Below are 27,440 nucleotides of genomic sequence, written 5' to 3' on the forward strand. Positions count from 1 at the left end.
TACAAAGCACTGTATTATATGTTATTCTGTAAAGTTCTGTCAGTGTAAATTATCTAGTTTCTTTATCTAGCTTTTGTTCCACTATTGGGTTTGTTTTTCTAATAATTACTCGTGCAGCAAAATACTGAGCAAGAAGTTGTAGATCTTATAATCAGGTAAAGTAGAAAAAGTTAACTACTTCATTATGCTTTCATCTTAGTATTTGTATATTTGATTTGTCTTCTTTGAACCAGCTTCAAGTCAAAAAGCCAGATCCTCTAGATAGCTGTTAAAAATAAGGTATTATTTGGTTTGTCAGTGATCTTAATATTTGGTCTTTGATGCTCACGACAGAGTTCCAACGCTGCATGATTACCTTGTTCAAGCAGATTGCTCGCTGCCTCAGTAGCTCGCATTTTCAGAGTTCCACAGCTCTTCTTTCTTATGATGATCTTGTTCTTGCAGATTTGTGTTTCCTCTGTGGACCCTTTGGCATTTCCTTCTGCAGTGGAAGCAGGTGCCCAAATGGTTAGGATGCGATGAACTTGACTGGTTTCGATCGGATTGTCTGTCATACCAAACATTAAAATCCTTGTGCTAAATGCAGGTGGAAATTGGAAATTATGATTCTTTCTACGAGATGGGAATTCAGTTTTCCCCTGAACAGGTATATGAATCATGATCGTACTTTTCCTTGCAGTTCCTCGAGTATTTTCAGCTATTTCTATCTCGTCACTATTCTGTGGTGCCATTGTCAGATTCTAAAGCTCACTAGAGAAACTAGAAGGATTCTTCCATCCATTACACTGTCTGTAACCGTGCCACACATGCTTAGTCTCCCTGATCAGGTAGCTCATTTATTTCCTCGTAAACTGAGATTTGTCACTAACACAATCTCTCGTTGTTTTTTGTTCAATTTAAAAAGGTGAAGCTAGCAGAGTTGCTGGAACAGGAAGGTGCTGATATAATCCAAACTGAAGGAGGGAAATACTCAAGTCCATCAAAACCTGGTGTCCTTGGTTTGATCGAGAAGGTAACAACAGTACGAATAAGAAATCTTAGCACACTTGTGATGAAAAATGTGATATTTTTCCTCTTTAAAATGTAGGCCACACCAACGCTAGCAGCTGCATACTCCATTTCCCGAGCAGTTCAGATTCCAGTTATGTGCTCATCTGGATTAAGCGCTGTCACTGCACCTATGGCTTTAACAGCAGGAGCAGCTGGTGTGGTATGCGTTCTTTTGCTTTCTAATCTAATCATTATCTGCTACTAGTGAAAGAAATATAGACTCTTTCAGATTCTCTTGTGTTCTTGATTATCTGCTACTACTTCATTGTCAGAAGTAGTTGAACACTAACACTTGGACGCCAACATTTTTGAGTTGGCGCCTAGATTTGACCATCTAACAGACACGGCTAAAGGATCAACTTCTATGAACACCCTTAATAACTTATACAGATATTTGTGAACAATTAGGTTGGTGGCTATCATTTATCCTCCCTTTTTGTTGTTTTTTCCATGTACCCAATGCAGCTTTCATTTCAAAGGTTCCAAGCTGATGAACAAGGATGGGTGGACACAATCAAGTCAGTGCGATTTGGAGGAGCTGTCAGGATTAGTACCATGGATTGGCTTGGGCAATCTCAATATTTGCATCAAACTGTCTTCTGGCCTTCCCTATCATCTGCAGTATCTGAGGTATACTATGCACATTTACCGTGAATTTTCCTTATTGAGCTTGGGCTAGTGACGGTTACGAATGTATTTTATTTCAAGAACCGTATAAGCAAGTGTTCGTGCATCTAGTTTTATAACAATGCACTTCGTATCTTTGATCTAAAAAGCTTCTAAAACAAGTCATCTTCTCCAAGCATGCCCTGGTCAACATGCTAGTCACCTACTGGAGTCATTTCCTCGATGGCACGGATGAATACCTGAAATCCATCCTCTACTCCACCATTCTTTGCCACTCCTCAAGCCGAAACAACTGCAAAGGTAGAGTCAACATCAAGTATTACATTGTGCCTGGCTACAAGAAGACCGGGGCCACAAAATCCAATAAAGACAGGTCAAACATCAAGTAGCATTTTGTAACTTATTCCTCTTAGGTTATATGCTTGGTTAATATATATGCTTAGAACTTGTAAAGACAGGTCAAACATTAATATGCTTGGTTAATATATCCATCTACAGCACTCCCGCTTTTTCCTCTAAATATGATTTTCATTTAGCACAGAACTAATGCCAATTTTTTTATTTTGATGCAGTGTTTAAAGAGCTTGAGTAGAAGTTGGCCCTAAAGAAAACTTGTCAGTTACGATATAAACACACTTACGGTATGAATTACATGTATATATAACATTGACATATTATTTAGTACGAGATTTACATGTATGAAAGTTTTCATACAAAATTTCTTGATTGCCTACAACCCCAGGTGTGCTGATGACAAGTTGAAGAAGATGGCTCTAAGAGTGATAGCTGAAAGCCTTTCAGAAGAAGAGATTGCTGGACTTAAAGAAGCAATTCCATGCGATGGACACCAACAACAGCGGTTAGTCAATGATGAGGTTTTGTAAAACTTGTGTGTTTGAAAAATTATTGTCATGAAGTTAAGGATAACTTGTATGATACAAATTTAATTTGTGGATCAATATGTATACATTTTGTTTGTATAATATAAAGTTTTATTTATTTGTTAAATAGTCTTATTATAAAAATGATTGTGGTTGTGGATATTCAATTATATGTAAATTTTGAGTATTTTTATAATTTTGAGTATTTGGACAACGCTTAAAAAACAACGTTTTTAAGATAAAAGACAACGCTTAAAAAACAATGTCTTTGAGACCAACCACAACGCTTTTAAAGCGTTGTCTTTGATATGTGCATTTTTACAACAACATCTTTAACAACGCTTTTTAAGAACGAATAGACAACGCTTAAAAAGCGTTGTCTTTGTGACCAACCACAACGCTTTTAAAGCGTTGTCTTTGATATGTGCATTTTTACAACAGCATCTATAACAACGCTTTTTAAGAACGAAAAGACAACGCTTAAAAAGTGTTGTCTTTGTGACCAACCACAACGCTTTTAAAGCGTTGTCTTTGATATGACTTTCTACAACACCATCTACAACATCACTTTTTTAGTACATACGACAACGCCAAAAAAGCGTTGTTGTTTAGCTTTTTTCTTGTAGTGGTAAGAAGAAATTAACCAAGGACAAGGAGTCCAAGGTTAAGAAAGTTACATTTGTAGGCCAAGTGTCACCGGGGGTGGACCGATGTGGCCTAGCCATTGTGGATGAGTCACCTAGGGAGGTGACTAAGGTTAAGAGCTCTAGGGGGAGCTCAAAGAGTCAATTTGGGACCCATGGCCAATGGATCTCAAGGGGGTTCTACTTGGGAGTCTAGACAAGCCATGGAATGTGCCAAGTGATTTGGAGACGGACTTGAGTCTCAAACCTAGGGGTTTGACACAATTGGTTTATGTTTCATGCAAGAAATATGACAATTGGGGTCATATAGCATGAAAATTGGTTTTGGATGTATAAATGCCATATAAACCAATGTTAGGGATGCATTGTGGGTTAGTTTGGGCAAATACATCAAGAGGAAGCCAAAACTAGGACTTTAGGTCTTGGTTCAATTGAACTTTTTAGCTAGTTTTGTATTTTGTGTCAATCTTGGGATTGGTGATAGATATATTTATATATATATATTTCCCAAGTAGACATTGATATAATAGACCTCTCCACAAAATTTGGGATTTTTTGGAGGTCTGTGAAATTTTTGGCGCATTTATGAAGTTGGCCAGAAAAGACTGATTTTTTCATAAATAGTGTACCAGTCGACTGGTACAGTTACCAGTCGACTGGTAACACTGTTCATGAGCACAGAATGTCTCTGTAAGCTCGTTTTCATGGGGGCAGTCGACTGGTACTTCTTGCAGTCGACTGATACCAGTCGGAAGTGTTTTCAGCACTAGATTTTGACCGGGTCAGCTCATATAGATGTATGAGATCCATGGGGGATACATACATGAGTTTAGGGTCATTTGGATGACAAGTTTTTAATAATTGAGATATTGTTGGAGAACTTTTTGGATGATAGGCAAAGGGGGAGAAGTAAGGTTTAGTTGGGAAAACCTGAAAGTACCTTTGTGTAGGGGGAGCCTTGGGATAAGTTCTTAAAAAGCCCGTTGTAAAAATCCTAGCTCATGGGGAGCATAGGAGTAGGGGAAGCCTTGGGATAGGTTCAAATGCATGATGCATTGTTTCAGCGGTTGCCAAGTGTGTAGCCTTGGCAACGTAAGTCCATTCGGCGTTGTAAGTCCAAGTGTGTAGCCTTGGCATCGTAAGTCCATTCGGCAGTGTAAATCCAAGTGTGTAGCTTTGGCAACGTAAGTTCATTCGGCGATGTAAGTCCAAGTGTATAGCCTTGGCAACGTAAGTCCATTTGTTTTAGCATGTTTATTTGCTATATGTTTTACCTAACTTAAACGTATTGCCAAACACCAAAAAGGGGGAGATTGTTGGAGCAATCCCAATGGTCCACGTGACCATGTGTTTTGGTGTTTGGGCAAAGGGTTTAAGTTAGGTTCACCCTTGTATTTGTTATGTGTATTTGAGTTGTGCAGGTTTGCAGGATACACATGTGACTCAGGTTGATGGCTTCGGGTCCGGTGAAGGATGGAGCATCCGAGGGACCGTGGACAAGGCAGCGAGGACAAGGGCCGAGGGAAGCGACTTCGAGGCATACGCGAAGGATGGCATTGGGGATGAGCCACGGGCTTGAATGCATCCGAGGGACGAGAGCCAAAGGAAGTAGGCTTGAAGGCAAGAGGTCAAAGCTGCAAATGAAGTGTCAAATGAGTCGTAAGGGTGAGGGTACGAGTGCATGAGAGATTGTACTCAGAGTAAAATCCTAGTTTTAGGGTTTTACTGTAGCAGTACTGTAGCAGTCGACTGCATGTTTTAGCAGTCGACTGGTGCAGTCGATTGGGGCAGTCGACTGGCAGCAAACAGAATGTCTCTGTTCGCTCGGTTAGTGTGAAATCGAGCCGTTGGGATGTAACGGTCAAATTTCCACAGAGGGCAGTCGACTGCATGTTTTAGCAATAGACTGGTAGGCGGGGTTTTCCAACCCGTGGCCTATATAACCAAACCTTGGGAGCTTGGTTAAGGTTGACGAAATAGAGGTGGTTAATCTCTATTAGTAGTCTACTTGTGCCCTAGCGTCAAAAGAGTTCTTGTGAGGGTTGTGGTGAGGTTTCTCCACCCACAAGGAGCTACGTGAGCTAGCCAGAGTTTACCGGGGAGTAATCCATCGAAGGATCGGGATCGTCCACCTTACGGACAGCCGTGGAGTAGGAGCCCTAATCTCCGAACCACGTTAAACGATCGTGTAGCTTGGTTTGCATTTCTTTCTGGCCTTTATCTTTAAGCTTGTTTGTTTTGTTTGTATTTCCGCTGCGCAAACTAACGTTGTAGAAAGAAGCGAGTATTTGGGGGTGCCGTCTATCCAACCCTCCTTCAAGTCAGCCGACCGATCCCCCAACATCCATGACCCTGCCTGCAGAAGGGAACACTGCTCTACACCGACGAGATCAAGAGACTTACAACTCATGATTTCACAAAGATCACAGCATGTGCTTTACACTGTTAAGTAGCATGCAGGATGATTTGATTGGCGAGTTTGAAAAGTGCAAGACTGCTAAGGATTGTGGGATAACTTGAAAATTTCTTTTGGAGGAACCTTTACCACGAGGTTAAGGGCTCTTGTTTTGAAATTTGAGACCCTCCGAAATGATCCCCATCAGAACATGACTAAACATCTCAGGATGATGTCAAGCATGATCCACGACTTGAAGTCTGCAGGTCACGATCTCACTGATGAGTAGCAGGTGTAGGCTGTCATAAGATCTTTGCCAGACTCTTGGACTCACATGAAACAAATCCTCACTCACAATGAGAGCATTAAGAATTTTTCTGACATCTCTCGCCATGTGGAGTTAGAGGCTGAGCGCGAGGAAGCTATGCGCGCTACTACCCTTGTCACCCAAGGAGTCAGACAACAGGGCAAGAAGGGTCTAAAGAAGAACTTCAAGAGGAAGAGGTAAAATGTGAGATCTCGGAAAATTTAATTAATAGGGTTATTTGGAAAATAGCCTTATATAATTTTTCCGGAATTTTTAGAAATTTTCTGGGAATTTTTCGGAGCTCGTACGATGGGTTTTGAGGGGATTAATTTCGGGCGCGGATAAAGCCTGTTTAGGATACCCGTTTAAGTGAGGAAAAGTTTTAATATATATTCCTTTTCTTTTATTCCTTCTCCCCCAAAATGCCGAGCCAAATTCTATTTCCCCTTTCCCGATTCGATTCCTTCTCTGTTTTCTCTCTCGTGGACAGCGGGCAGGGATTAGGGTTTCAGCTTCGGCGGCTAATGGCTACCAGAGCTATTGAGCAGATCCGATCGACTCTATTCCTCCCTCGCTAGAACGACTCGTGTCTTCTCTTCTAAGCTGATGACCTTCCTTTCTCCCGATTGCCACCTTCGGGGAGTCAGTCTTGACATCCGACGGGGTGTGAAGAGAACAGGGTCTTGAGGTGTAGCGCCGATCCTACATTGCTCGGATGTTGTGCCCTAGCTTTGAGTTCGTCCTCGATTTTCTCTTACTCTTCTCTAATGGTGGTCGATCTAGGTCGATATCTTGGATCGACATTCTTCGTTCGTGTTGATTTGGGGACGGATCGAATTCACGACCGTTCCGCTGGCACGCGGCGTCGGAGAACGGTAAGGAAGGTTGATTCATGAATTAGGTCATTGATTGAATTTGGAATGCTTGGTTGATATGTGGCCTCATCTTGATCTCGATTCCGTGAGGTTGCAATGGTGTTCTTGATCTCCGCTTGAACCCAATTGAATAGGAAGGATTTCAGAGTTGTGTTTTGTGAATTCATCGGTGAGGGGTTGTTGAGGTGAGGATCTCCATGGTGTTTCTTGTGCCGACGACACACGAACACAACTGATTGAGGTATGTGTAGGAGTAATTGATTCATGTATTGGATTAGGAATGCATTGGATTAATCCATGATTAGTTAATACATGATGTTTAGATTTGAATTAGGGATTTTGATTGTGTGTAGATTTAATTGTGTAGAAGAAATCTAATGAAATGGTTAGGGTTAGGGTAATTAACCCTAATCAACCGTTGGATTTCTAATCTAATTGGTGATTAGGGATTAGGTAACTAACCTTAATCGACCATTAGATTTAAATTGGTAAGTTGTGATTGTGGTGATTACGGTTTGCCCTAATTTAGTTTTGAGAATTTTATTTAGCTATTTCATTTGAATTTAGCTAAATAAAATATATATATGTTGATTGACGCAGGATTCTGATTCGAGACAGGCGTCTCGACGTTGACTTCGGATTTGGGATTGTACCTTCTATTTGAGGCGGGTACCCTTTGACTTATCTTTTGATAGTGTCTTATGATATGTGCAGTTTATATATACTTACTAGTGTTGGTAGTTAGCATTTTCCTGGGTTTAGTTTAGTTGATACTTGCTACATGCTTTTACTGTTATCTACTATACATTAGGCTGGCATACCTTTACTTCTTACCATGTGTATATATGTTCGTGGATATGGTTATTTACAGTGCTTCACTGTACTCAGATTAGTTGCTTTACATGCGGACAATCGAAACTTTCTACAAGCACTATATACCTCAGCCACATGCTGGAATAATAACAATAAAAGAAAACAAACACCACGAGTTAATATCAAATTCAACCTCGGGTACACAACCATTAAAATAAAGGCACTTACTGTACCAAAACCAAAAACACAACTATGGCCATAGCCTTAACACAACCAATAACAAATACAAAATAAAAACACCACATAACAACAAACCCTCCAAACGAGAAAGCTAAACAAACGATATAAAAAAAAAAACATATGAAACCGAAAAGTCTTCGATGTGACGGGGAGTGAGACGGATGCTCCAAGCGACACCATAAATAACCTGCACAAAAGATAGTGTCAACGGGGTGAGTTCAACTGAATACCAATGGACATGAGTAGTAAGATATATCTAACAATAAAACATGGAATACGCTTCTAATCATATATATAGGAATAGGCAAAGGTAAGGCGAGGAAGTCAGACTCACCAGAACTCCTATCCGCAAAAGGGTCACAAACCGAAGTGTCAATCCCGTATGCAGTCAAAAGTATGCATCCAAAAACCAAAGCAAACACAATCATAAGAATATAAATGCATCAATGCATATGATGCTAATGATGCGTCTGGTCACCCACGTCGATCATCTCACACACAAATGGTGAGACCGAGTGGGTAGAACATCACTGCTCGTGATGAGTGACCGAGTGGACGGGATCCTGTCTCCTGTGACCCCAAATCATAAATGGGGAGCTCAATGCTCTCATCTCCCAGACACGATGACGGGAGGTATCTCTGCTACAGTCACGACCAACGGAGACGAGTCCACGGCTACTACCTACACTAAATGCCGAGCAAAGTATCGGCTACCACGCTGAGTCCTCAGACCAACGGAGCCAAACAGCAGAACCGCCACACACCTGTCTGATATACCACTAAACCATGAGTGGTGGTGTGTGCAGCATGCAATCATGATGCATGATACTAAGCATAGTCATAAACTGATCAGCATAACCAAATCCATATATGTATAATATGGGTACCACAGTATCAGTGAGTCAAATCTACGAATCTAGGGTATACAGATCCTCTATGGTATAACAACCTAGATCCTAAACATATCCTCCTTCCATAACATATGTACCAACAATATACACAGATCAAAGAATCAGAGTCTAGGTACACGAATCATATATGATATACAAATAGAGGTACACAAGTCAGGTATGGTATAAAAACCTAGGTATCAGATAATCTAGATACACCTGCCAGAAATAAAATTCAGAACCTAGTCCTAACCTCAGTAGAGCATGGTATGTCACTTACTCTAGGAACTAAGGTACTCATGGTAAAATAAGTACTCATGGCAATAAGATACTCATGGTAACAAATCACGAGATATAACACGGATACATAACAAGCGACAAACCTAACATGCTATGGATATGAAACAGTGACATACCAAAGACATACATGTTCATTGTTTGCAGTTATAAAGTACTATGCATATCCAAATGACGATATCATAAAAGATAAGTCAAGAGGTACCCGCCTCCAATGTAGATCGAAACGAACCAATTCCGATGTCGAGATGTCCGTCTCGAATCACAGTCCTGTAACAACATGATATATATAGATTTAGCTAATTACGTATAAATTAATTAGCCAAATCAAATCCTCGAGAAGCTAACATAAATCCAAATCCAATTATAAACCCTAATTTGATCATCTAACTCCTCAATCGATTCTAACTAATACATTCGAATTAGGACTTGCCCTAAGCATAATCAATCATAGCAATTTACCCAATTTAGCCCTAATTCAACACATATATCAACCAATCAAATAATCCAAATTCACTATGATCTGTAGCATGTATCAAATGCCCCTACACCTTACCTTACTTCTCAACCACTCCTGTTAATCCACAGCTAGGGATCGTATCTGCTGGGAATCCTTGGAAGAACACCACTACTTTTGTGTTGGAAACCTCCGTATTGCCTTGACAAAAGAAGATCAAGGAAGCAACCATAAAGTTTATTTTTTTCACCACAATCTAGCAACAACATTATCTATCCAAAACTTACCAAATGCCAACAACTTGGAATAAGTCAACCTCCTCCTTAAAAGACCCTCAACTGAAACAAGATCCGCCTCAGTAAACTAAAAACCCCAATCTGCCATACAAACCAAAACTAAGTCAGTATTAATCCCTCCACAACAGAAATTGTAACTGAGATCCCTACCTCTGTTCCATATCAGTGGAAGAAAAGACTCGCATATGGAACTAGAGCACAGTGTGGAGGAGACCGTCGCTGTTCGGGTCGAGAGATGGCAGTATCGGCAGGGCACAGTGAAGACCACGCGGAACAGATGCGCGTCCTGACCTCCATGGCCGAAACAAATCTAGGGCTCAAGGCAGTGGACGGCGCTAGGGTAGAAGCTAGGAGTCGGCCAGAGGAGAGGAACGGAGACCCTAGCTCGGTTGGCCCTCGTCGGCCGGCGATGAGAAGCTCCGCATGTGGTTTGTGCCGGCAGAGGAAGAGAAGAAGAAGGAAGGCGTCGGCGCAGGCGTTGGGGAAGAAGAAACCGTCGAAGTGGAGAGGAACGGCGTCGGGGAAAGGAAATGGGCACGGGAGAGGAAAAGAAGAAATAGAATATGAAAATAAAAGGAAAATTTCTACTTTTCCTCGTTTAAATGGGTAGCCTAAATAGGCTTTCCGCGGAACCCCGTTTTTATCCCCATAAATGAAGCCGTACAAGTTCCGAAAAATTCCAGAAAAATTACCAAAAATTCTGAAAAATTCCTTTATCATTATTCGCCATTTTCGGTATTTTACAGCTTCACTATACTGGATTAGTTGTTATACATGCTGGATATGTGATGTTGGGTTTATGCTGTTTATTATCATTGTTATATATGTGTTTGTCTGTTTGGCATCTACACATATGGAGGAGGATATGTTCAGGTATGACATGCTGTAGCTGCATGCACCATATCACATGATTGCATGCTGGGCGATTGACGACTCCATTATTGTTGAGCTCGTCGGCCGGCTACATTGACCTGCGTGACCCCATGGGTAGTGGTGTAGGTTGCTCGGTGGTTCAGGCTCCACTGTGTAGTGTGATGCGGGTGGATGCCAGGTCCCTCGCGTGTCATCATGTGAGATGAGAGCATTGCCCCTCTCCTATAGTTGAGGTTGGAGGATAGGTGTATCCGGTGCATCCCGTCCACTCGGTCACTCTTCGTAGTGAGGTGGTGGGTGGCAGTGACTACCCACGCCGGCTCACACCATTGTGTGATGTTCGTCAGGGGTGACCATGTCATATCGCATCATATGCACATTGCATTTATTGTGATTGTTGCATATTGGATGGTGCACTTGGTGATATGATTGACATGCATATAGGATACATGCTTATTTGCTCGACTATCTTTATCTCATGTATGTCCACGATCATTTGCCCAAGCCTCGCAGTGCTTTATTTCATTATGCACTTCTTATATTCTTGCAGTAGATTGTATTTCATGCTTATTGTTGGTTACTGCAGTTTATTTAGTTATGCATACTTGCTATATTGTTTAGGATACTGTACCGTAGGATTGTTGCTGGTAGTTATATGTTACTGTACATATCTATTGGAGTACCTGCTGAGTTCTTTGGACTCACCCCGTTGTTACTATTTTTCAGGTTGAGGCCGTCGGGAGATATTCCAGTCACTAGCCCCATTATCGCGAGGATTTTCTTTGTCGGATTATATTTTGCTTTTGCATCTTATATACTTGTATTGTGGGTTTGTGTTGTGGACTTTATATCGAACACTTGGGTTTACTACTTTTGGTTTTCCGCTGCGGATATATTTTCATTACTTCGTGGATTTTGTCTTTCCTCGTTGTAGTGGAGTAGGATGTTTACATATATCTTCGAGATTCTATATCATCTTTCCTTATTAAACTGCGTGGATTGATTATATGTTGAACTGTGTAGGATGTTGATATAAACTGCGTGGTTTGTTTCTTATTTGTATTGTATTGTTCCGGCCGTGTGTGGCCGAGGTATAGATATGTGTATTCTGGATTCATATTGTCACCCGTATAGGGGAGATGCTGCCGAAATTTCTTCGGACAGGGACTACCTGGGGCGTGAAATGTTGCATCCACTTCCAAAGAGGGGCAGACACTGAAGCGCCAAAGAGGCAAGCACGGAGGAAAGAGAGACAAGTTGAAGGCCAAATGCTATAATTGTGGACAATTGGGACATGTCGCTTGTGAATGCACTGAGCCAAAAAAGGTATTCCAATTTCTTTGCTCTCCAACTGTGCATGTTGTTCGCATATTTTAGTTGCTCGAACAAATCATGAATGGATAGTGGATTCAGGAGCGACCAGGCACATAACAAGGGATCGAGCAAGATTCATGGATTATCGCCGAATCTCAGCGATATCACAAAGAGTATGCATGGGAAATGGTTCCATCGAGGAAGTCCTTGGAGTTGTTGTGTATCAACTCTAGTTAAAGACTGGACGAGTCTTAACCCTCCATGATGTACTCTATGTGCCTAGAGTTCAACATAATCTACTATCAGTCTCATCATTATTTGCATTAGACTTCTTTTTTTTTTTTGCTAGCAACCAAGTTGACATTTGTTTGAACAATGTTATATATGGTCATGCTTTATTTATGGATGATTTGTTTAAATTAGATTTGGATTATCATGTGTCTTATGTGGTGAATACTGATAATAACCTTGATTCAAAAATTTGGCATGCTCAACTAGGACACATAGGACAAGATAGAATGACAAGGTTAGCTCGAGAAGGCTTTCTAGGCTCACTCGCTAAAGTCAATCTTCCTATGTGTGCATTGTGTTTAGCCGATAAAGCATGTAACAAGCCTTTCAAAAAGGTTAAGAGAGCCACTGAACTCTTACAATTGTTCCACTCCGACATTTGCGGACCCATGAGTGTGAAGACCCATCAAAGGGCTTCATATTTCCTCACATTTATAGATGATTATTCACAATATGGATATGTCTATTTGATCACTCACCACTATAAAGCATTAGATTGCTTCAAACACTTCTTGGCAGAGGTTGAGAATCAATTATGCAAAATCATAAAAGTTCTTCGGATAGATAGAGGACGTGAATATCTTTTGGATGAGTTTCGAACTTTATGTGAAGAAAAAAGAATACGTAGGCAATTAACTATTCTAAATACACCGCAACAAAATGGTGTTGCTAAAAGATGGAATAGAACACTGCTGGATATGGCTAGGTCGATGATGGCGCATGCCAACCTTCCAATATCTTTTTTGGAGGATGCTATAATGACTGTGGCCTATATCCTTAACCGCGTACCTTCATAGTTAGTTCCTTCCACCCTTTATGAGTTATGGCGTGGTGAAAAACCAAATTTAGATAATCTACGCCCATGGGGCTCAGTGGGATATGTCCATGACACTTCTCACAAGTTTGGAAAACTTGGCCCTAAAGCTAGAAAGTTTATCTTTATAAGATATCCTAAAGCCTCTAAGGGTTATGTCATGTATAGACAACATCCGAATGGAGGAATGACAGAAAAAGATATATGAGATGTTGTTTTCTTAGAAATAGAATTTCCTAGTATCGGCGACACTGGAAGAGTCTTGATCTCCATGAGTTGGATGACCCTAATGATATTCTACCATCTTCTAGCGAAGGGAGGGAATTAGTTCCTAACCAAGAAACTATCGGAGATAGTAGAGATGATCATGATAGTGGGAGCTTTGTGCCTAGTGGGAGCACACCTATAGAAGAACAAGACGATCAAATACGCCATAGCAAACGTGGACAATACCTCGTTGTCAATTTGATATTGAAGAGGAAGCCCTTGTGTGCCATCTTGCTAATGATGATGAGCCTACTTCTGTTAAAGAAGTATTAACTTCATCTGCTAGTAAAGAGTGGAAGAAAGCAATGTAAGATGAGATGAACTCTATGAGTAAGAATCAAGTTTAGGAACTTGTCGACCTCCCTCCAAGGTGTCAGGCTATTGGAAATAAATGGATTTTCAAAGTCAAACGCAAGGCGGATGGATCAATCGACAAATATAAAGCACGACTTGTAGCGAAAGGATATACTCAAAAGGAGGATATAGATTTCGATGAGACATTCTCCCTAGTGGTGAGATCCACATTGGTTCGCCTTATTCTAGCGATGGTTGCACATTTAGACTTAGAACTTTTTTAGATGGGCGTTAAAACAACATTTCTCAATGGAGAACTAAACGTAGAAATTTATATGGTTCAGCTGGAAGGTTTTGAGCAAAAGGATAGGATCACAAAGTTTGCCATCTCAAACGTTCCATTTATGGCCTTAAACATTCATCTAGACAATGGTATTTTAGATTTCGTAAATCCATTATCTCATTTGATTTTGAGATAATTGAAGATGACCATTGTGTATGCTAAACGTACGGCGAAAAAGAATCTTATTTTATCATTATATGTAGATGACATTTTATTGGTAGGAAATGACATGGAATCTATCGAAGCGACTCGAAAATGGTTGTCTTCTATCTTTGAGATAAAAGACATGGGTGAAGTAAATTATGTGCTAGGAATAAAGATCACCAGAGATCGCTCGAATAAACTTCTATGTTTGTCACAGGAGACTTATATAAATAAGATTCTTGAGTGATTTCGGATGCATTATTCTAAACCCATCGATACTCCAGTTGATAAGAGTTGTGTTTTAAGTACCAGTCAATGCCCACAAACTGATAAGGAAAAGAATGAAATGTCTAAAGTGTCATATGCTGCTACAATTGGAAGCCTAATGTATGTCATGTTATGTACACGACCAGACATTAGCTTTGCGGTGGACCTTGTTAGTCATTATCAAAGTAATCTCGGTCTCGTTCATTGTAAAGTAGTTAAAAGTATTTTTCAATATCTTCATGGTACTTCAAACCTTGTCTTATGTTACAAAGGAGGTGACTTAAGATTGAGAGGTTACAACGATGCTGATTGGGCCGGTGACAAAGATGAACGTAAATCCACCTCAGGTTATGTGTTTATGTTGGGTGGAGGGACCATTTCTTGGCGTAGTAAGAAACAAACGTGCATTGCTTTATCCACCATGAAATCAGAATATGTGGCTTGTTCTGCTGCATGTCAAGAGGCTATTTGGTTATAGAGTTTCCTACAATGATTGGCCATGACACAATTGACAAAGGAGGCAGTGGTGTTGTATGTTGATAGCACATCGGCCTTGGGCTATGCTAAGGACCCTAAATACCATGGACGAACCAAACACAATGACATTTGTTATCATTACATTTGGGATTTAGTTGCAAAGGAGTTGGTGGTTCTTCGACACATTTCAACAGGTCATATGTTGACTGATCCACTAACTAAACAAATCATGAGGGACACATTTGTAACCCATAATATAATATGGGATTGTGTAAATTGTAACATAATATTTATTGACAATTAAGCAATAATATGTTCCTTCCTTATGTGTGTCTATGGTTGGAATACTTTACACATCAAGAAAAGTGTCACTAGGCTCTGAATGGGACCCCCTCATACGCGTCATTCGCCTTGGCGCTAAGAAAGCGAGCAAGATGAGACAATTTTTTTTTATCTATGGCGCTATGAGAGCGAGCGAGATAAATTTATATCTATGGATCTATGAGAGCGAGCAAGATATTTTTGTTTTATTGTTGCCTTAAACTAAATTAAGATGTGATCCCTCTGGATCGATCATAGGATATGAGAATCAATTCCGTGAAGCCTTTATTAAGCCGGTTGCGAGTTTTATGATAAGACATCGTGAGACTCGGGTTAGCCGCAATGGGAGTGGCTAGACTAAGAACCGTATGGTGTTTTTAATGTTGTATGTGATACACCCATAATGATTGAAGAACACTGTAGCATGTGACCATACCACATGTGCGTAAAATGATCATTGAAGAGAATGATGAATGAGATCTCTGTTTCATCATTGTGTGAGCTCTTGGATCATAATTTGTTGACCCATCTGTACCCTTAGAACTTGAGATCTATGTCATAAAAATGAAGCTTGATGTCGCTACTTTAGCATGCAACTTAGGGCTATGGCTGATACAATCCAGCGGGACATGACTAGGAAAGCGGTCAAAACTAATTGAATTGACATGAGAACTCAAGAAAGACATCTAAATATTGCACCGTGTTTTGTGGCTTATACCTCAAGGGACTATGTTGACTTAGTGACGATAAAGTCATGAGCACAAAACGTTCGAGTCTTGACGTCACTAGTTTTAAGAGATTCGGGATGTCAAAATAGTTGAATATTGAAGATATCTAGGGTACCACGGGATTCCTTTAGAGTATTGTGATATGTTAGTTTTGGTGATAACTTAATAGATCACTACTCATTTGTTGTGCCGACTTTCGTAATTTCGCTTACTCCATTCGCTGTATGTTAGATTGAGAAGCAAGTGTCGAGAGATGAATTGCTCTTAGTGAGCAACTGACCTTTTATTGTGCCCTCTGTGGACAAGTGGGGGATGTTAATATGGGCTGTTATTGCCCACACCAAATGTTGCCAAAGCAACTTGTGACCAAAGGTTGCCAAAGCAACCTTTGGAAAGAGACAAACCACACCCCTTCCATGTGTATAAAAGGAAGAGAGTTTTCTCTCTTGAGGTGGGCAAGACTCTCACTTTTCTCCCTTTCTCTCTTAATCACACAAGTACAAGACTTCTCTCATGGGACATCACCACCGAATCCCGAGGGCGTTTGGAGCGAGGAGCTACAAAGAAGACTCTTGTAGACTTCTTCCTGATCCCGCGAGAATCCGGAACCAACGAGGTAATCATCTCGATCCAGATATAACAAGGCTAGTATGGTATAACTCGGTCATGTGGAAAAGCCAATAGATAAGTTGCTAGGCTGAACAAGCAAAGCATACCTAAATTGAAATAGTGTAGTGAAATGTTCTAACCCAAGGGACGAGCATAGATTAGACGAATCAAAAGAACCAAGTGAGGAGAACAAGTTAAGTGGATCGGATGAATCAGTTGAGATGGATTAACAATTGCCTAATTATAAAGATTTAGTATTTGTCAAATACCTATCGTATTTTAATTAGAGTTAACAAAACAAGTTAATTTCTTTCTAATCAAGTCTCATTTGCTAGATGTAATAATTTTATTTCCCAGCAATTTTATCACATGAACCAAAACCGAACTTTGAAGTTGGGCCACCTGCACCATGCAATTCTTTTCAGAAATGGAGGCTTTTAGTAGTCAAAAGTGACTAATAGTTAGTCTTCTGCTGTGCAAGTGCTCAAAGAGTTCGAAGGAACGATTCAGCAATCATAATGTTTAGGGTTGGTTCTTTTTACGTCAATTTTTGGGAATTATTTACACATCAACGAACTCTTGTTGATAAAATTAGTGTATTAGTGATAAGAGTGGTAATGTGGTGTTAGTGGGTTGATGAGTTGGTATGTTGAGTTAGTGGTAGAGAAATAATAGGATATGGTGTTAGTCGTTAACGTTGTGGTGTTAGTGGAATTAGTGAATTTTTGAATATGTGTGATATATTAGCCTATAAATAGGATATGTAATGATCAATGAAAATGTATGAAAATTTATTTTTTATCCTCCTTGTGTCCTCGACTCATCAATTTTCTTATCAGTGGTATCAGAGCGAGGTTTCGAAGAGAGTTATGTCTTCCGAAAGTCTTATACAACCTGCCATTTCTCGATTTGATGGTCACTATGACCATTGGAGCATACTCATAGATAGAAGGTGTTGCGCTAACAGATGCGAATTGGAATATCTTAAAGTAAAGAATTATCTCTTTTAAGCTATTGATCGTTCAATCTTGGAAACCATTCTCTATAAGGATACTGCCAAAGATATCTAAGATTCTATGAAAAAGAAGTACCAAGGTACAACAAGAGTTAAGAGGCAGCAGCTTCAAGCACTTCATTTGGAGTTTGAAATGCTCCGAATGAAATCAGGAGAATCAATTTCAGATTATTTTTCGAGAACGATCACAATCGTCAATAAAATGTAGATCTTTGGCAACATGACAGAGGATGTTCTCATCATCGAAAAAATTCTTCAATCTATGATATCAAAATTTAATTTTCAGACTTAGATGAATCCTTTCGAAGTTTTGTCAAATTTGACGACAACTCTACAATTTTTGTTATGGGAAAAGGAAAGGTAATCATACAAGAAAAAGGAGGTTCTACTCATATTATCTTTAATGTTCCTTTTTGTGCCAGATTTAAAGACTAATTTGCTTAGTATGTGTCAATTACAAGAAAAAGGATATGAAATTACTATTAAAGAAGGAGTTTGTCGGATTCAAGATGCAAAGTTGGGCTTAATTGCATCAGTTAACATGATAGCAAATTCTATATTTTTTATTTATCTTCATACTACATCACATTCATGTTTTTCAGCAAAATTTGATGATGAGACATGGTTATGACACTTTCGCTACGGGGATCTAAATTTTGATAGATTGAAAACACTAAAACAGAAGAATATGGTGATCGGTCTTCTTCAAATTACAACTCCTTCTCAAGTTTGTGAAGAATGTGTTGTTAGCAAACAACACCATAATCAATTCCCACAAGGAAAATCTTGGAGAGCAAATGCGGCATTGGAGCTTATTCATTCAGATATTTGCGAACCAATAACAATGCATTCTAATAGAGGTAAAGGATACATAATTACCTTTATTGATGATTATAACCGTAAAATATGAATTTATTTGTTGCTAGAAAAATCCGAAGCCTTTATAGCTTTCAAAAATTATAAAGTACTTGTCGAGAAAAAAATTGACAACTCTATTAAAGTTCTACTTACAGATCATGGTGGAGAATATAACTCACATGAATTTGTAAATTTTTGTAAGAATCATGGAATCAAGAGGCAACTTACAATAGCTTACACACCTCACCAGAATGGTGTATGCGAGAGGAAGAACCGCACTATTATGAATATGGTGCGAAACTTTCTGACGACAAGTGGTATTCCTAAAAGTTATTGGCCAGAAGCAGTTAATTGAAGTATCCATATATTGAATATAAGTCCTACATTATCTGTTCAAAATATGACACCAAAGGAAGCCTGGAGTGGAAAAAACGTACTGTTGATCATTTTTAAATTTTTGGATGTATCGCTTATGCCCATATTCCATATGAAAGGAGAAAGAAGCTAGACATCAAAAGTGAAAAATGCATTTTTCTTGGTATGACTAATACATAAAAAGCTTATAGATTATATAATATCTGCACTAAGAAATTCATTATAAGTCATGATGTTATTTTTGATGAAAAGACACTTGGCCATGGAATCTAAATGACGTTAAAAAAATTATCCCGGTAGATTTTGATGATGATGAGAAAGTACAATAGCCTATGGAGGATGAACATGAGGAAGTCTCTCAAAATGTTCCTATAGCAGATCAAAGTTCAGTTAAAGCAGAATCACAAAGGCCACAATGTGTTCGAAGAAGACCGACATGGATGTCTAATTATGAGGTGACTGGAATTGATCAAGGTGATGATCTTCTTACATATTTTGCTTTGTTTTTAGATTGTGACCTCACTATTTTTCAAGTGTCTATTAATTAAAATGGAGAAAGGCTATGGATGATGAAATTAAAACAATTGGAAAAAAATAATACATGAGAGTTATGTGATCTTCCTAAAAGGCAAAAGACAATTGGTGTAAAGTGGGTTTACAAGACAAAGCTAAATGAATATGGTGAGATTGACAAGTACAAAGCATGCTTAGTGGTGAAGGGCTACAAGCAAGAGTTTGGTGTTAATTATAAAGAAGTTTTTGCTCCTGTAGCAAGACATGATACAATTAGAGTGGTGATAGCGATGGAGACACAAAATTCATGGTCTATCTTTCAATTGGATGTAAAATCAACAATTAGCATTCCACCATGGAGATTTGAAAGAAGAGATATTTATCGATCAACCTCCGGATTATCTGAAATTTGGTAATGAGCATAAAGTTTATAGATTAAGGAAAGTGTTATATGGATTAAAACAAGCCCCACGGATTTAGTATAATCGTATAGAAACCTATTTTTTAAAGAAAGACTTTCAAAAATGCTCTTATGAACATATTTTTTTATTAAGATTGATGATAGAGGGAAAATATTAATAGTTTTTTTATATGTAGATGACTTAATCTACACTAGAATTAGTACATCTATATTTGAAAATTTTTAAAAAAATCTATGATGAAAGAATTTGAAATGTCTGAACTTGGTATGATGCATTATTTCCTTGGTATTGAAGTGGTTCAAACTTCTGTTGGAATTTTTATTTCTCAAAGAAGATATGTGTAAGAAATTTTGGACAGGTTTCAAATGAAAGATTGCAATCCTGTAAATACTTTATCTGAGTTTGGAGTGAAGTTACATAAAGATATTGGAGGAAAGAAGATGCCACACTTTACAAACAGATAGTGAGGAGTTTAATGTATTTGACGGCAACGAGACCTGATATTATGCATGCTGTAAGTATGATTAGTAGATACATGAATTGTGCTACAGAAATGCATCTCTTAGTTGCAAAGAGAATTTTTCAGTACTTGTTAGGTACTAAAGAGTTTGAGTTATTTTATAAAAAGGAAGAAAAGTCAGATCTGTTTGATTTTATAGATAGTGATTATGTAGGAGATCTAGATGATTGAAAAAATACATTTGCGTACATTTTCATGATGGGTACAGGAGCTATTTCATGGTCTTCGAAAAAAATAATCAATTATTACATTATTATCCACGGAAGTTGAGTTGTTGCTACAATATCTTATGCTTGTCAAGCTATTTGGCTAAAGAAGACTCTTACATAATTATATTTTAAAAAGGATGAACCTATTCAAATTTATTATGACAACAATTCGATAATAAAATTTTCTAAAAATCTAGTGCTACATTGTCAAAGTAAATACATAGATGTGAGGTATCATTTCCTGAGAAATCTCACAAATTATGAAGTCATTAATTTTGTTTACTGCAGAAGCGACGATCAAATTGCTGATATACTAACCAAACCTCTCAAATTTTCTGCATTTCAAAAGCTCAGAAAGTTACTTTGTGTTTCTACATGGAGTTTAAAAGTTTGACTCTTTTTTAAATTGATTATTATATTTGGAATATTAGTTTAAGGGAGAGATTGCTGATAAAATTAATGTGTTAGTGATAATAGTGGTAATGTGGTGTTAGTGGGTTGATGAGTTGGCATGTTGAGTTAGTGGTAGAGAAATAATAGGATGTGGTGTTAGTGGTTAACGTTGTGGTGTTAGTGGATTTTTGAATATGTGTGATGTATTAGCCTATAAATAATATATGTAATGATCAATGAAAATGTATGAAAACTTATTTTTTATCCTTCTTGTGTCCTCGACTCATCAATTTTCTTATCAACTCTGACCTTTTAGCTAGAGCATTGTGGGCATAACCATTGGTACTTACATGAATATGATTACTCAAAGAAGTTTTAGGGTTAATTAGTAACGGGTACAAAATATCTCGGTAGGTGTCTAGCCTCCATTTATAAAAATTCGTTGTACTAGGACAAATGCTCCCCTGATAATTTATTATCTTTCAGAGAATATGGGGCAGTCCTAAAAAGGCGGCTACAATTTTTTTTTCCCTCCAGTAGAGTAGAGCACTGTGGGCATATCTTGCAGAACGTAAATCCTATATAAAGGATTGGATTTTCTATGAAAGATTGAGGCTCTTCTTTCAAGTTTTGTTATCATCTATTGCAATTAGTTTATTCTTGGACGCCTAACGCTACAATTTTTGGATAAAACAACATGTAATTATGTTAACCAAAAATATTATTATCTTTAGCTTGCAAATCTTCAAAGCAGCAACAACTGGCTCATAACTGAGACGGGGAAACAGTATAGCGGAAACAAGAGGCATAATTATACCACTAACTAAACTTGTTGACAAAAGAAAAGAAAAACTAATGGAGAGTTAAAGCAGATGCCAACTCTTTCTTTTGTGTGCTACACAGGGACCACTCTGAAGTTTCAAGTCCAAGATCAAGTTGAGAATTTAATTCGCATCTTCTCCATTACACAAATGCATCCAGGCCTAGTGAAACAATGAAAACAGCCTATTATCCAAGTAAAATCCTAATCGGTGAATCCTCATGGACAGAAGTCAATACCCGAACCATTACCAGCCGCTGTGCCAAGGAAGAGGAAAGCAAAGCTAAAGGCGTCGCAGTAATGGCAGCAGAAGGGGAAGCAGGTATGGTGCGTTCTTGACTTCATTGAGTTCTTGCAAACGTAAATCCTGAAAGATTCCTGTAAAATAAAATTTGTGTTGGCCCGAAGCTGGCTGGCATCAGTGACAACAACAACAACTACGACAACAACAACGATAGAAACAACATCTCCTGCAGCATCTTAAAGCTTCAATTGAAGCTCACAACGGAAGCACGCATTCAAGGCCAACCAACCAACCAACACAAGAAGACCCACTCAAAATCCCATCTTGAATGCCACACATACAAAGAGAGAGCTTTGAGAGTCCATCAGATCTGAAGCAGTTGAGGGAGGAGAGGACAGAAGTAAAATGTGGGCTTTTAATTCACTTCAGGGCATGAATTCAGATATCAGGACAGTTCAAGGCTGCCTTTATTTGCTGAACTGTGGTGCCGATCAAGTTATTAACTGTCATTACTGACTCCATGTTTAGCTTCGCCGATGGCAAGCTGCTCATGAGTATTTGAAATGCTACGGTGACCAGTGAGCCAGATGAACCTCCCCGTGGATTCGAGCTGCACGAGGCCCCTTGTCCCCCTGCCGATCTCCCATCTGGCAGTATGGTGAAGCCTGAAGGCAAAAGAGAGATCGAGGATGGGTCTTCGCCGCTCATCACTATATTGATTGCCGGTACGTCAATTGGGGAATAGACTACAACAGAGCCTAATGCATCGGTGCAGCACTCTTGAAGTATCAACATGGTGTTCTGACCAGAATTGAATCCCTATAATCATTCACATCTCAGTGATTCTCAGTGAAGTGAATGGTTTAGCTTTCAAATGTCAGCGAAATTGAACAGAACTGAGGCAGTAAAACACATGAAAACTTTCTGCTCACTGGTTCGTTAGACAGACTACTGATGCATATATAAATATGATGAGCAATGAGTGCGAGCTTTGTGCAGGAAATAAAGAGAAAGAAAGCTTACGCGCAGAAGAGAAATGCAGTTCCCTGGATGTGAACCGGTCATTATATGGGTTACTTCTTGGACAGTGTTCCCATTTGATAGAACATCCCACTGAAAATTTTAAAAGACGATGAAGAAATTTAATTGCATTGTCCTTGAAGAGTTCAGTATCTGAAGAAGGTGCACAGAGATTAACCTGAGCTCGCGTCCGTTCATCCTTGAAGAAAACGAAGACGCTCTCAGGTGATATAGGGAACCATATTGTGGTTGCTGCACTGAGCAGGACGCCACTGGGCTGGCCGGCATCTGTGCTTTTGTGGAGTATAACCCTGACTCCGGCATCATTCAACCCTGGGAGTGCGATCCACTTGTGATCATTCGATGCACTGATATTGGCACAGAAATTGTTCACCATCCTCTGCGCGAGCTTCATCATGCTTCTCTTACCATCAGGCGAGGGAGCCACTGCTGTTCACAGTGGAAATCGCAGTGTAAGGATCCTTTTACTACCATTTGCAATTAGCTCACAGAAACTTCTTCTTACCTCCGAGTTCTCTTGCTGGAAGTCCGGCAATCGCTAGACAAGAAAGTCTATCGCACATTCTCTGGAGGGCGGTGAGCCAGCGTTGTGCTCCAAATGCCCATCCACTGTCCATTAGATCCTTGAAGAGCACAGGAATTTGATTGCTTTCTTCAATCTCCACATGTTCAACCCAAGTTACCTACGGAAATCATCAATGGTTATTAATTTATGGAAATTAACCCAAAAATTATGCACATCGATCACCTTAGAATAGCCATCTGCCATTTCCTCGATCAAACAGCCCGAAGGAAGTCTCTTTGATTGAGAAAAAGGCGTGAGCTCATTCGCCCTAGGATAATCCACTGAAACATCAGCAATCACCCATACACCTCGTTGAATCTGTTGGCAACACCTTAAAAAGAAGAATTCGCGAGTAGGGACAACAGGCGAAAGAACTTGTAGCTCCTCGTAAATCTGCACGTCTTTAAATGCATCAGTATCGTGAGGGCGTTGGTGCCAATTGCCAAACGCAAGAACTTACGAATCGCCATTACCAATGCCAAGGATCCACTTCTGCTCTGAGCCATTCCAGATGCGAGGACTTCAAGGGTCCTTGCTTTCGAAACAATTGTGGGAAATAGCTCTGCCCACTTACTCTGCCACAAGATGTTAATCAGGGGAAATGTAGACAAAGTAGAAGTTATGTTCTTAGGAAAACAGGTTCAGAAGTTACGGCGTCCATGAAGATATTGATCAACGTTGTAGCATTCATAACAACTACTGCTGAATCCCTTGATGCCTCAATTCGAACATCCGGAAACTTGAACTGATGGCCTGATCGTTTAAACATCCTCTCATATGTTTCAAGCTGAAGTATTTCCCTTCCATCACTTCCCGACTTCACCCACAACGGCTCATCGGCCTGCACAAGCCTCACAACTTCCTCCATCGCGTTACTTGCCATATCCATCATCAGAGGTTTCTCAAGCTCAGCAATGCTCGCGCAATACGTGTGCGGAAAAGAAGAAGAGTTCCGCAATAGAAGATCAAGATCAAGGGAAGTACTTATCGCCGGATCGTTGTAACTGCCAACAGATAAGTCCAACGATGAGATGGATACTGACTGAACTGGGGGAAGCTGCGTGATAGGCCTTCCAAGGTACCTCGACGCAAGACCAGAGACACGATCGAGCTACAAGGAAGCAAATAAAGCAACAATGTTGACCTAACCCAAAAAGAAAGCTAAGGCTGGCGTTACCTCTTCCTTCAACCTCGAATTATCCATCCGCAGCTTCTGCTCGTCAAAGTAAGAGTCCTCGGTGCAGGAGGAGCTGCCGCAGGAAGGGCAGATGACGTTCTTAAGAGCTGCCCTCATGGCGATGTTTTCACACCGGATCTTGTCGTTCTCTGCTCGCAGCCAGCAGTTTCCCGATCTATCTTGTTGTGCCTGCGATGCACCAGGATGAGGAAATCAAACAATGGCACATAAAGGTGGCACCTTTTTGGTCCCACTCGTATCAAAATCGGATTTTTTTTTTTCCTACCAGGAAAACACCGACGACAAAAAAAAAACCGAGAAAGAAGAAGAACATCAAGGAGCCGGCGGCTGTTACCTTCATCTGCGTCCTCCGGTTCTGGAACCAGAACTTGATCTGACGCGGCTCTAGACCAAGGTCTCGGCTCAGCTGCATCCGTTGCTTCTCGTCCGGATGCGGACACACCTTGAACATCCTAAACAAAAGCGCACACAAAGCCATCAGCGAAGAGCACAACACTATCCATGTGTGTTCACAGAGAGACAGATAGAGAAAGAGAGCGTACGATTCGAGATCTTGAATCTGCCGCGGGGTGTGCCGATGGTACCGCTTTTTCCTCCCGCGTGAGTCAGGAACATCGGGGTCGTCGCCGGAGTCCATCCTTCGCACTTCCAGTCACCGTTATGGGCACAAGACAAGAGAGAACGAAAAGTTCATGCTGAGAGATGGCGATGCCGTCGGCCGTTCTACGTCTCTCCTCCACGCTCAAAGGCGGAGACTTTCTTCGTTGCGCTCGGCGTTTGGACGAGAGAACCAAATGCGGAAAGCTGCGAAGCTAGCACTCGACAGATTGCTTGCGACTCCAATTCATTCACCACGCCCCCCTCGTTAAATCTCTCTCTCTCTCTCCCCTATCCTCGCCTCTCTCTCTTTCTCTCTCCCTCTCTCTCTCTGTATTTAAAGCCATCAATAACTGACAGGATTTTTCAAAGTCCCGGGCTTCAGAGATGATGGTGTTTTGGAGGTATAATAGAAACTACCATTACATTTATATTTATCCTTTTTAAATGATTACAGTCCATGCCAAGGTTTCTTCCTTGTAATTCTTTGCTCTAGATTCCACTTCTGATTCTTTCCTCATATTTCAGCCTCCATTATCACCGAATACATAGAATTTTAACATTTCTGTCAATTCAGTGATCATCTGTATCCAATTGATGGGTTTTGACATAATACGAGCTATTTGATTTGTTTTTTTTTTTGAGTAAGAAAAGATTACAAAAATACCATACAATGATTTCATTTTAAACAGTGTAAAGAATTTTGTGCAGTGAGAAGTACTAAAGATATACTTTCTGTGGTTCTTTTTTTTATAAACTAAAATGTAATTTAAATTCTCTCATACTCTCTCAATTGAAAGAGAAATTGTTTGCTCTCCCTCTCTTTCAATTTGAACCGAAATTGCTCTCTCTCTCTCAATAAATGGATATGTACGTGTTTGAAAAGAAATTAACTTAATATTGAATGAGAATTTTGAATTGAATTTTCAACAACAATTTGGTTGTTATTTTAGTTTTCTCCTCATTTTTCAGATTCCCTTGAAATAAGAACAATGACGGTGATATTGATCCCTAAGATAATGTTGTTCTTATAAGAAACTTTCAACCATGAATGTTTTTAAAAATGAAGTAGGAGAAGAATGCAGTGACTTGTGTCTCAGCAAAAATATAAATGAGACCAATTTATTCTCAAAACAAAAGATAAATACAAGAGAGAGAAGCACAAACCCTATGAATATTTGCTTGTTGCACATTCACTTCACATCAATACGGCAAATAATTACCTATAAATGAAGATCGAGTAGAGTATAAAGCTCAATAATAGTACCCAGGACACTTGTAGTTATATAAGGTTTATATATTTTAAAAATGATTTATTAACGAAGAATAAATGCATGGATGGATGGCTCATTAAGGTCTTGCCATAACTCAAAATCCTATTTGAATGCATGTTCTCAACAGTGCAAGAGATTAAGATAGAAACGTCGGTCTGAACATGATTTTTTGACATTTCTTTGATTATCAAAGACTGATCCATGCAAATCAACTTGATATATTTTTCATACTTAGGCCATCTATCTCATTAAGAGTCTTTAAATAATGACATTTATTGTGTGTTTAATATGGCACTATTCTTACAGAAAAGCATGAAAATCCATCCATGTTCAAACTAGAGGTCCGGATTTAGCTTAGGAGAATTACACTCTATATATGAACGATAATCATGCTTGACAATCTGACTGAGCTCATAAATTCTCAACTGTTCGACATAAACTAATTATTTGGTGATTGAATATCATGGAGCCTTAGGCACTGATAAGACGATCAATGTTGTCACTGTTTTGTGGTTGTGCAATTAAACCAAATTCATTACTCTCTTGATTAATTGTCTCCTCTCGCTTCTTAATTTCCAACAACTAATGAGCCATTATCATCATTGCATTTAAGACAATATGTCACATAATGAGAAATCCAGGTGGGCATCATCTAATACTTCCTTGTATCATTAATTGTCTCAGTGAGGCAAAAGTTAGCTTAATTTTTAAAATCATCAAAGAGTTGCATTTTTTGATTTTTTTTGTTTTGTTTTTCAATTAAAAGGATCCTTTAAAAATTATAAAAAAAATATTTCGTAGTCTCTATAACAATTCAATCAGTAAATAGTATTTTAATTTTATAAAATAAGAAATAAAATATATAACAAAATATAAAAAGAT

The 27,440-nt window shown here is 39.3% G+C and overlaps 2 protein-coding genes across 3 annotated transcripts; one reads left to right on the forward strand and one right to left on the reverse strand.

The window, feature by feature from the left end:
* Positions 1 to 426: 426 nt before the first annotated feature.
* LOC122031464 (uncharacterized protein ycf23-like) lies at positions 427 to 1,255 on the forward strand. Its single transcript, XM_042590579.1, has 5 exons — positions 427 to 507; positions 587 to 646; positions 738 to 827; positions 905 to 1,012; positions 1,088 to 1,255. The coding sequence occupies exons 1-5, from the start codon at positions 427 to 429 to the stop codon at positions 1,253 to 1,255; spliced, it is 507 nt and encodes a 168-aa protein (XP_042446513.1).
* A 20,481-nt stretch (positions 1,256 to 21,736) lies between these two features.
* Positions 21,737 to 25,575, reverse strand: LOC122030829 (homeobox-leucine zipper protein ROC8-like). Of its 2 annotated transcripts, none has more exons than XM_042589873.1 (10): positions 25,230 to 25,575; positions 25,022 to 25,139; positions 24,667 to 24,855; positions 24,142 to 24,600; positions 23,963 to 24,064; positions 23,673 to 23,882; positions 23,430 to 23,607; positions 23,082 to 23,350; positions 22,907 to 22,996; positions 21,737 to 22,702 (listed from the first exon to the last, which is right to left on the reverse strand). In XM_042589873.1, the coding sequence occupies exons 1-10, from the start codon at positions 25,322 to 25,324 to the stop codon at positions 22,322 to 22,324; spliced, it is 2,091 nt and encodes a 696-aa protein (XP_042445807.1). In that variant the 5' UTR covers positions 25,325 to 25,575; the 3' UTR covers positions 21,737 to 22,321. The 2 variants fall into 2 exon arrangements, with proteins under 2 accessions (XP_042445807.1, XP_042445806.1); XM_042589872.1 differs by having other exon boundaries at positions 23,082 to 23,353.
* Between the last annotated feature and the right edge of the window lie 1,865 nt (positions 25,576 to 27,440).

The sequence above is a fragment of the Zingiber officinale genome, chromosome 11A (genome assembly GCF_018446385.1).
Source record: "Zingiber officinale cultivar Zhangliang chromosome 11A, Zo_v1.1, whole genome shotgun sequence".
Classification (NCBI taxonomy): domain Eukaryota; kingdom Viridiplantae; phylum Streptophyta; class Magnoliopsida; order Zingiberales; family Zingiberaceae; genus Zingiber; species Zingiber officinale.